Source organism: Onychostoma macrolepis, chromosome 17, assembly GCF_012432095.1.
Source record: "Onychostoma macrolepis isolate SWU-2019 chromosome 17, ASM1243209v1, whole genome shotgun sequence".
In the NCBI taxonomy this organism is placed as follows: Eukaryota; Metazoa; Chordata; class Actinopteri; order Cypriniformes; family Cyprinidae; genus Onychostoma; species Onychostoma macrolepis.
Window position 1 is genome coordinate 8089242 of NC_081171.1, and position 11310 is coordinate 8100551.

Consider the following 11310-nt stretch of genomic DNA (forward strand, 5'->3'; position numbering starts at 1 on the left):
GATGATGGCAATATTCGGATAGGATGCACCTGAACCCATAGCCTTCGCGTCAGTGCATCACTGCATGTTGCAATGTGTCCGCAATGATGAGAGACTCAAATCAGCGCTTGCAAGTCAAAACATGTAACATCCTATGGGTCAGAATCGGAGAACGCGAGCAAGTGCGTCGCTGGAAAGGACGCCATGTAACGCCGTGTGATGTGATGTGATGTAGAATAATGTCCCCCTCCCCACATGCGCTCGGATACCTTTCCAGTGTCCGTGCTGTTCATATGCATGGATGCAATTATAGATTTAGAGTATGTGTGCGTGGATGCGTGTGTGTGCAGTTAATACATGCAAATGCGAGAATGCAAAGAAATGCATGGAATGGGAAATGAAATAGGCTATAACAGTGGCGTTGGACTGTCACGGATTATTCCTTTGTTCATCATTGCTGTTTGAATTCAGTGGTTTACAGCCTATGACAGTCAGATGTGTATTATTTATAAATAAATGCATGGGATGAAAAAAAAAAACGTGGTTCAAATAATAAATATGAACTTCCTTCTAAATCTGTTTAATATAATAATTCACACATTCAAAGATTAGTAAATAAGCAATTGCATGACCAATTATTTGAGAAAATGATTACCACAGGCAATTTGTTTATTTAAAGCGTTCCGGTCAGAATATCTCTGAATGCAATTTATTGAGTTTAATAAGTCAGGTTTTCATATAAAGGAGTAAAAAGGTATGCAAGTAAAGAAAATGCCTAGTTCCTTCATGAAACTTTAGATGGCGCAGACTGATGGGTCCTAATGTAACTGATGATATTCACAGCATTAAACAACTTGGCACAAACTGATTGGTTCTTGTTGCATATACAGCCAATGAGCTTGCTGCTTTACGTTTAAATGGCTGGTTAGCATTCACTCAAGCATTTCCCAGCAGGCTTTTTAGAGTTCTTCTGAAACCCTCCACCTTCCCCAGCTCCACCTGTAAAGATCTGCTACAAGTTATTTTATATGCTATTTGTGCAGCAGCAGTATGTCTTAAATACTCACAGCACCGTATCACCGTATGCATTGGCAGCAGCAAGTTTCTGTACTTGCTTGCAGCAGCAGCAATAATCCACAAAGACAGAAATAACCAACAGCAGCAGCAGCGTAGCAGATCTGGTCCACCAAGACGAAATACATTAGCATTGTCATATCCATTACCATGCTAAAATCTTCCTAAAGTTGTCATGATAGAAATTCAAAACAATTAAAAACAACTGTGGCCAAATTTTATATTCCTTGTTGCTGTTTGAATCCATTGCATTCCACGGGAAAATGTTAAATATATTGATAAAATATATGCATATATGTTGAAGTAAAACGCAGAACACGATATCTTTTATTTTAATAATTTATTGTTAATTTAATAACGTAATCAATCTTAATCAAATATAATAAATAATCAATCAATTAATTGTGATGCCAGAGCAACCATAGGCAATTATGTTGGTCAAACTTTATATTAGGTGTCTTTAATGTTATGCATTTAATTAAAATTTAAAGCATGTGACACGGTGTGTTATTGTGTTGTTCTGACAGTTTATGAATATCATATGTGAATATTGAAAGACTTTTCATAAAACTGTAGTTTAAAACGCATATTTGCCAAAAAATTCAATCTTTTTAAATCCATCTGAATTTTAAGCTAAACAATATTTGTAATTATTTGTGAAATTTACTAGCAATTTCTGAGTAAAAGACTGTTTCTACATCATTTTTTTAGCGTAGTCAAAAACACCTAGTATAAAGTAAAACTGTTTTATTTACAGCTTCAAGGCAGAATATTTCTGATTGCAGTTTAGCATTAATATTTGATGAGTCTAATCAGTCAAGTTGTCACATACAGTGGTAAAAGGCATGTAAGTAAAACAAACTGCACACAACTCAAACAGAACAAAATAAAACAAATCATGGCCCTTGTAAGCACTACTTAGGGCAGTATTGCTTTATCAGGATTAACAATAAAGTAATTAGCCTTTCTTTACTCCAGCCATTTCTTCTGCTCCTCACTGAATTTTCTAGCCCATTTTTGTGTTATGTCTAAATAAACTGTAGGTTTATGAGGAAAGTAGTCAAGATACACAGTTTTACCCCATGTCTTTGGGATGGCCTTTTCGATCTGGGTTCCTTCATGCCATTCATTGAATGAAGTTATAGAGATGATCTGTGGTCTTGCCTCCACAGCTGCATTAAAAGAGGTCTCATAATACTTGCCATTAATGCGGTTCCTTGAATTCTGCGAGTTCCAGGGTCTAATGCTAGTGTCAATATAACCTGGCCCTACACTTGGAACGAATACCAAGTCATTATAGTCACAGAAGGTTTTAATAGATCTCCAGTTGTGATGTGAGGACCCATAAGTAAAGCCATTGGTCGCAAAATACGTGTAGAGTCCATCAAATCCAGCCGTCTGTATGTCCTTCTTCTGCCTTTCTTCCACAAGAAGAGCGATGAAGATGCCATCATATGGTGTGTTCCTGATTGTCGATATACCATTTGGCTTTAGCAGTTGTGCCCAAACATCTGGAGTTTGCAAGTAGGAGTCATATACATAATACAGTGGAAGAAATTTGCCAGTGCTTGTTTTGTATCTATAAAAAGCAGGATGGTTTCCATATCTGTAAAATACAATTTACAATAAGTGCTATTAAACACATATCTGTGGATTGATTTTATTTATTTATTATTCAATTGAACTAGAGAACAATTAGTGTGAATGGGTGCAGTCAGAATGAGAGTTTAAACAGCTGATAAAAACATAGTAGAACATCAATTAACATCCCGTGAAGTGGAAAGATTCATGTTTGTAATAAACAAACATTATTATTTGTAAGAAATTACGTTTTTAACATCAACTCATTGCTTCTGGCTAAAAATATAGAGAGTCCTCTATCTGTAGAGAAATCTGCACACAACAAGCACTGTTACAAGTAAAAACGGTTGATTTTGATGAGAGGACAAAAGGGGATGCACTTTTTCATTGGAGAATCAATATGATGCCTCAAGTGATGGTTCAAAGTTAAAATGCCTTAATGGATTTGTTTCTTACAAACATGCAGCTTTTCATTTCACAACATGTTAACTGCTGAACTGGAGTGGATTACTAGTGGATTACTGTGATGTTTTTATCAGCTGTTTGGACTCTCATTCTGACGGCACCCATTCACTGCAGAAGATCCACTGGTGAGCATGTCATGTATTGCTAAACCTGTTCTAATGAAGAAACAAATGCATCCACATTTTGGATGGCCTGGGTCCAAATTGCATTGTCAGTAAATAAAATGTTTTGGGTGAAATATTCCTTTAATATTAACCTAGATTTATAAATGTTGTAAAAGTATTGTCATAGTTAGCTGAAACACAATACTTTTAACTAATGTTAAGAAACTGAAAGTGTCTTTTTTATATTTTGTAAGTTTGAATGGCTAGAGATGAATGAAATGCATCAAACATACCGCTCCACAATATATTTAATATTTTTACGCATATTTGCATCATCTCGTCCTTTGTATGGTTCAATATGAAAAACGACCTGTCGGGGGCAATAAAAAAAATGCATGAGACACAAAAGAAAAGACTATGAATTTCAAACCTCCATCTATGTCTATACCACCTTCAACTGATACTTGTCAGCTGCATCCAGAACCAAAGGCAGCAAATTATCAATTTCTTCTCCATTGTCGTCATTCATACTACGTGGATACCACGAAACAGCTAGAACACCTAAAATAAGCAAAAATATTCAGTGGATAGTGCAACTGTAGTAAAGAAAATAATATATATATATATATATATATATATATATATATATATATATATATATATATATATATATATATATATATATATATATATATATATATATATACACACACACACACACATTTCAAAGAGGCTTCTTACCAACAGCAGCTGTTCGCAACTGTCGCATGTGTTCCTCTAAAACCCATGGATCTCTAGAGCTGTATGGACCTAGTGCAGGGTAGAAATTGGCCCCGATGTCATCAGGAGGCTGGTGTCGTCCTGATGCATAACCTGAGGCCACTTTGGGGTCCCAGTGTGGTAAGAGTGGATGATCCCAGTGAACATATTTTCCATCAAACTGTGGGTTCCCATACCACACATAGTAGAAAGCGTGCACATTGTAATTTGGCTCAGGAAAATCTTGCATTTTGTTCTCCATTCTATCAGCTTTCTCTGCTGGTATCATCTGTGCAGGTTTAGCGGATACAACAACATTGTTATCTTGTTCCATTTGTCCTGAAGGTGGAATAAGTCTTAATGCAAACTGACTGCCAAAATTACTATCCTCAGGGCTCAGAGACTTTAGGATGACTGTTATAATAAACACAGCCAAAGCTAAAGCAATAAGTGCACAACATGATTTCCGCCTAAACCGTGCCATTACCCTGGAGGTTGGTTAAAGTCCATTCCACCCGAAGATGTTCCGTCAATGGTGGAACAAATATGTTAATTGAAACCCTCAAGGTTCATTCTTCATCTTCAATCTTCTACTAGAATAGCTGTAAAAATAAAAAGCTCACTTAAAAAAATTGATACATTTTTAGAGAGCTTTTTATGTATTACTAGTTTTTGTTTATGTAAATAAAAAATGTCACAGTCAGTAGGTCATATAAAGGCACCTTGTACATTTAGTTGCACAACTTACTTTATACTAACCATTAACTTTCAGGCTATGCTGCTTTTTACACTCAGTACACATGCAGTCAGATAAAAGGTCAATCTTAGTTGTTTGTTTTTGTTTTATTTTAAATGGCTAGAACCTATTTAAACATTCAACAAAGCATTTAAATGGTTACCTATTAAATGGAACCTATTAAAATAATCAACACATTTCCCATAAAAAAATCTATAAATTGTTGTTATAAATAATTCATATTTTTAGAGCTAAAACGACAACCATTGAACACTTATCCCAAAATCTCATGGAAAAGAGGTACATGGTACAGTTATTTAACACTGACACATGTGTAACTGAGATTGAAATTAAACAATAACATCATTGTATGATTATTACATTTAAAAATATATATATATGCAGCGTCATACCTCTGTTGACAGACATCAAGTGATACATCTTTTGAATGAAAACAGAATATATCTGACACTTAAATCCAACGCGGAAGTATCAGTGACCAGTATTTTCTTCTGTCTTGTTTCTTCGGTAATTGTAGATATAAGAGAGTTTTACTGCGATCTACTGGACGGGAGGCGAATTTACAAATCCTACGATGAAGAAGGCTGAACTCATGAATAATAATGAGGAAGTGTTCACGTTCATCGGCGAATGGCCAATCACGAGTCCTGATTAATATTCATGAGCCAAGCATTCTCCATAGTAGAGTTCGTAACTTCGTAGATGGGAGAGCTGTGAAAACCAACCCTCCTTGACAGCTGTCAGACGGCGGATGATAGTAATCCATCGTCTCTTTCATTCATTGTCTGTTACAGTTTGCATCAGCTAAGTTCAAATTTCATTTTCTTTCGCGTTTTCCTTGAGAGCAAAATAAATAAGTTCAATTGCAGCTTACGTGTATTGTTATATACAGAATAATATGGTACAGAAAATGCCTACAGCAATATATCGTTGTAGTTTTACCCCTACACACAAGATTTTTCGTGTTTGTCATTTTTATTCATTAAAATTGGCCTAATTTGAGGTATTATCGCATTTTCATTCGCAGCCATAAGGGGGCACTGTTTGCATTAAAATAAATTGGTTGGGAGGGAAGAGTCTGGAAGACTATAGGCTGCATGATGTGTTTATGCAGTTTTCTGAATGCATACTTGAAAATTGATATGTTCATATTGAGCATATACAAAAGGACAGCCTTTCTCGTGAATTTCCACAAGATGGCATCAATAACATGAAATAGAATAATATTTGGCTAATAAGTAAAAAGTAAAACGATGGAGTTTGGGGTCTGCACACCTCAAAAATAAAAGGAACAGACAATTCTAGACAATCCCACTTTTAAAACTAGCTTATTGGAAGCAGTTTAGACTACATATATACACTCTACTGTCAACACTGTGCTGCTTTAGAACTGACAATCAATCCCTGGTGTTTGAAATTACTTCAGTGACTCAAACAAAGCTGGAAAGCAATCATTTCTAAAGTGCACCATGCACGCACACTGTGACAGGTTGCACTGATGCTTTGTGAGGACGAATGCAAAGCTGAGGCATTTTTCGCATCTTAAGGTCTCCATTTTCTGCGATAAAGAGGACTTTGATGTCAGTGCCACTCTGTGCCTTTGAGAATCTGTCACAGTTATTTTTGAACCTAACAGTGAAATTATGGCTCGTTTGGATCGGAATCAAAGGAGAAGCAAGAGCCGTCTGCGACAACCCGATAATTCATATAATTGCTTGCCAGCTCCTTTGGGGTACAGTGAGATTAAGTGCTGTTATGCTTACTCTGGCCTAGCTCTAATCTAAATATACAGACAACCTCTATAAAATTGGATCAGTTTTTTCTGATTTATCCAGTTTTAATGTATGAATAACCTGAACTGTGGTTGCAATGCAGCTTTCACAATTTTTGGAACCATATAGGCTACAGTTATACTGTTGCACTTTAATTAATATACATGTAAAATAAATAATATTAAAAATATTAATTAATTGTTTTTGGAACTTAAAAATTAATAATAAAGGCTATTAGGTAGAACTGATTAGATAGCCTACTCATTGTCACAAAAGTGTATGCGGTCCAACACATAATATTAATTTATTAATATAACACATAATATTAATTTATTAATATTTAATTTTTTATTCATATTTTAAAACATGAATAACTTACAACATAGGTTACTGCTAAAGTTAAGTAAGTAAGTAAGTTAATTAAGTAATTTAAATTTAATAAAAATAATAAAAATATTATGATGAATAATTTAATAGACAATACAATTAAGCTGATGATTTACTTGAATAACTTGCAAAAGTTTACTGCTACAGTTTTGCTTTGTTTTGCAAAGGATGGAAAAGGGATTTAATAAATGACATAAATTTGAATGAATAATAAAAAATCAGTTTTTTCTGATTTATCCAGTTTTAATGTATGAATAACCTGAACTGTGGTTGCAATGCAGCTTTCACAATTTTTGGAACCATATAGGCTACAGTTATACTGTTGCACTTTAATTAATATACATGTAAAATAAATAATATTAAAAATATTAATTAATTGTTTTTGGAACTTAAAAATTAATAATAAAGGCTATTAGGTAGAACTGATTAGATAGCCTACTCATTGTCACAAAAGTGTATGCGGTCCAACACATAATATTAATTTATTAATATAACACATAATATTAATTTATTAATATTTAATTTTTTATTCATATTTTAAAACATGAATAACTTACAACATAGGTTACTGCTAAAGTTAAGTAAGTAAGTAAGTAAGTTAATTAAGTAATTTAAATTTAATAAAAATAATAAAAATATTATGATGAATAATTTAATAGACAATACAATTAAGCTGATGATTTACTTGAATAACTTGCAAAAGTTTACTACTACAGTTTTGCTTTGTTTTGCAAAGGATGGAAAAGGGATTTAATAAATGACATAAATTTGAATGAATAATAAAAAATCAGTTTTTTCTGATTTATCCAGTTTTAATGTATGAATAACCTGAACTGTGGTTGCAATGCAGCTTTCACAATTTTTGGAACCATATAGGCTACAGTTATACTGTTGCACTTTAATTAATATACATGTAAAATAAATAATATTAAAAATATTAATTAATTGTTTTTGGAACTTAAAAATTAATAATAAAGGCTATTAGGTAGAACTGATTAGATAGCCTACTCATTGTCACAAAAGTGTATGCGGTCCAACACATAATATTAATTTATTAATATAACACATAATATTAATTTATTAATATTTAATTTTTATTCATATTTTAAAACATGAATAACTTACAACATAGGTTACTGCTAAAGTTAAGTAAGTAAGTAAGTTAATTAAGTAATTTAAATTTAATAAAAATAATAAAAATATTATGATGAATAATTTAATAGACAATACAATTAAGCTGATGATTTACTTGAATAACTTGCAAAAGTTTACTGCTACAGTTTTGCTTTGTTTTGCAAAGGATGGAAAAGGGATTTAATAAATGGCATAAATTTGAATGAATAATAAAAAATCATTATTTACATGAATACTTACAATACTGCTACATTTTTTTCTTTCTTGCAAAAGGTGCGAAAGGGATTTAAATGAATGGCAAATTTTTATTACAGCTAATAAAATAAAATAAATTTATTAAATTAAGAATTAAAAATAACCTGAATAAATGTGTTAAACTTATAATACATAGGCTAATTTAATAAACAATTGGTAACACGTTACAATAAGGTTCATTAGTTAACATTAGTTAACAACATTAGTAAACATTAACTAAGAATGAACAATACTTCTACAGCATTTATTAATCTTAGTTAATGTTAAAGCTGCAGTCCGTAAATTTTGCCTCTTTGTCACCATCTCTGTTTGAAAACCTGGAATTGCAGCTCTGTGCGGAATTATCTTCCTTGCATGGCTCCAGCGAGGATGAATCTAATGTTTTGAGGAGTATGTGTGTCAGTCTGTCAGTCACCGCACCTACGTTTTGGAATGCACAGAGGTGTAAAATACTTGAGTAATTTTACTTGATTACTTTACTTAAGTATTATTTTGGGGGATTTTTACTTTATTCAAGTACAATTTAAACTGACTACTTGTACTTTTACTTGATTACATTTCTGAAGAAAAAACAGTACTTTTTACTCCTTACAATTTTATTTAAACTTAAAAAGTACATTATATTTTTATTTTATCTTATGCACATTAAATATGGTAAATGGAATCTCAAACATGTGTTCTTGACGTGAGAACCAATGATCATTGTTTTCACGCATCAAACACACAGTTCTGCTTCAGTTATGACTTTCATCAGGTAAATGTCTGGTTTCAAAAGTTCACCATCAAATCTGAGGAAGCATGTTGAGGTAGCAAAGTTGTGTTTCCCCCAAAAAGTGTATTCATTATTCTTCGTTTTGATAGAACCATTAGTCGTGTATATTGAATGCACAAGACTGAGTGCAAATAAAATCAGTGATGAAAATTTAAATATAATTAATATTTTTTTAATTAAATGTTACAAATCTCCAAAAAAGTGTTTAAATGAACATGGTATGTTTACTTAATTGTAATTCATGTTGTGATGTTCTTACCAGGTAGTGGATAAGCTGTATTAACTGTATCAACAGCGCTCCAGACATGCGTAATCTCTTCAGAACATTTAATTCTCTCCTCTATCCCCCTTCACCACCTCCCACCACTTCTATTACAGCTGATGACTTTGCTACTTTTTTTACAGACAAAACTAGATCGATCAGTGATCAGTTCTCACCTCCACGCACACAGGACCCCCAACCAACCACTTCCACTGCTAAACCTCCCATTTTCTCCTTCTGTCCCCTGACGGAGGCTGAAGTATCCAAACTTCTCCTCTCCAACCATCCTACAACATGTCCTCTTGACCCAATCCCCTCGCACCTTCTGCAAGCAATCTCTCCCACGCTCTTACCGACACTCACACACATCATCAACACATCCCTCCTCACAGGCATCTTCCCCACTGCGTTCAAGCAGGCTCGGTAACCCCACTGCTCAAAAAACCTACATTAAACACTTCTCTTATAGAAAACTATAGACCTGTCTCTCTCCTTCCATTCATAGCGAAAACACTTGAACGTGTTGTCTTCAACCAGGTCTCATTGTTTCTTTCACAGAACAACAAACTGGACGCTAAACAGTCAGGTTTCAGGAGTGGCCATTCAACTGAGACTGCACTTCTCTCGGTCACTGAAGCCCTGCGAATTGCAAAAGCCCATTCCAAATCATCAGTCCTCATTCTGCTAGATCTATCTGCCGCGTTTGACACTGTCAATCATCAGATACTCCTCTCCACTCTCATCACTGGGCATCGCTGGAATTCCACTTCGCTGGTTTGAATCCTATCTCACTGGTAGGTCTTTCAGGGTGGCCTGGGAGGGAGGTATCCAAAGCACATACACTGGTCACTGGGGTTCCTCAGGGATCGGTTCTTGGACCCTCCTCTTCTCCACATACACTACATCACTGGGTCCCATCATACAGGCACATGGATTCTCCTACCACTGCTATGCTGATGACACACAGCTCTATCTCTCTTTTCAACCAGATGATCCAACGGTAGCTGCAAGGATCTCGGGTTGCCTGGCAGACATCTCGGCATGGATGAAAGAACATCACCTCCAGCTCAACCTGGCAAAGACTGAGCTTCTTGTCTTTCCTGCCGCTCCAACTCTACAGCATGACATCACGATCCAGTTAGGTTCATCAACAATTACCCCATCAACTTCGGTCAGAAATCTTGGTGTAATCTTTGATGACCAGCTGACCTTCAAAGACCACATTGCAAAGACTGCTCGATCTTGCAGGTTTGCACTACACAACATCAGAAAGATCAGGCCCTTTCTGACGGAGCATGCTGCACAACTCCTTGTCCAGGTCCTTGTCATTTCTAGGCTGGACTACTGCAATGCTCTTCTGGCTGGACTTCCATCAAACACAGTCAAACCTCTACAAATGATTCAGAATGCAGCGGCACGACTGGTCTTCAAGGAACCCAAAAGAGCCCATGTTACACCTCTCTTTATCTCATTGCATTGGCTACCAATCGCAGCTCGCATCAAGTTCAAGACACTGATGCTTGCTCATAGAACAACCACAGGCTCAGCACCCGCCTACATGCACTCACTATTAAGAATCTACATCCCCTCCAGAAATCTGAGATCTGCTAGTGAGCGACGCCTCGTGGTACCATCACAAAGAGGCTCAAAATCACTCTCCAGAACATTCTCGTTCACCATTCCTGGCTGGTGGAATGATCTTCCCACCCATATTCGGAGTACTGGATCCCTGTCAATCTTCAAGCAACAGCTGAAAGCTCATCTCTTTCGACACTACTTGACTTCAACCTACACATAAAAAAAAAAAAAAAAAATCTTTCTCCTTACTTATTCCTTCCCTTGCTAGCTTGTACTTATTTAAACAATGCCTGAGACTTGGTGTTACAAGCACTTCCTTTGTCGAATTGCCTCTTCAAGATGAATCGCTTCATGTGTTCCCCAAATTGTAAGTCGCTTTGGATAAAAGCGTCTGCAAAATGACTAAATGTAAATGTAAATGTAAATGACGC

At 35.1% G+C, this 11310-nt stretch overlaps 2 protein-coding genes across 3 annotated transcripts; one reads left to right on the top strand and one right to left on the bottom strand.

Moving 5' to 3' along the window:
• Positions 1-1785: 1785 nt before the first annotated feature.
• manea (mannosidase, endo-alpha) lies at positions 1786-5254 on the bottom strand. 2 transcript variants are annotated; one of them, XM_058749297.1, is made up of 6 exons: positions 5112-5254; positions 4450-4564; positions 3945-4251; positions 3655-3764; positions 3497-3573; positions 1786-2659 (listed from the first exon to the last, which is right to left on the bottom strand). In XM_058749297.1, exons 3-6 carry the CDS (start codon positions 4249-4251, stop codon positions 2023-2025), a joined length of 1131 nt encoding a protein of 376 aa, XP_058605280.1. In that variant the 5' UTR covers positions 4450-4564; positions 5112-5254; the 3' UTR covers positions 1786-2022. The 2 variants fall into 2 exon arrangements, with proteins under 2 accessions (XP_058605280.1, XP_058605276.1); XM_058749293.1 differs by having other exon boundaries at positions 3945-4564.
• Positions 5255-9730: 4476 nt separating this feature from the next.
• On the top strand, positions 9731-11298 carry LOC131523464 (uncharacterized). Its single transcript, XM_058749878.1, has 2 exons — positions 9731-10095; positions 10291-11298. Exon 2 carries the CDS (start codon positions 10347-10349, stop codon positions 11097-11099), a length of 753 nt encoding a protein of 250 aa, XP_058605861.1. The 5' UTR covers positions 9731-10095; positions 10291-10346; the 3' UTR covers positions 11100-11298.
• The last annotated feature ends 12 nt before the right edge of the window (positions 11299-11310 follow it).

Coding starts and splice junctions, on each gene's coding strand:
- manea (XM_058749293.1), bottom strand. CDS start 4,446: ATGGCACGGTTTAGGCGGAAATCATGTTGTGCACTTATTGCTTTAGCT. Junction 3,765..3,944: donor GTTGCGAACAGCTGCTGTTG/GTAAGAAGCCTC, acceptor TGCTTATTTTAG/GTGTTCTAGCTGTTTCGTGG. Junction 2,660..3,496: donor ATTAAATATATTGTGGAGCG/GTATGTTTGATG, acceptor TGTATTTTACAG/ATATGGAAACCATCCTGCTT.
- LOC131523464 (XM_058749878.1), top strand. CDS start 10,347: ATGAAAGAACATCACCTCCAGCTCAACCTGGCAAAGACTGAGCTTCTT.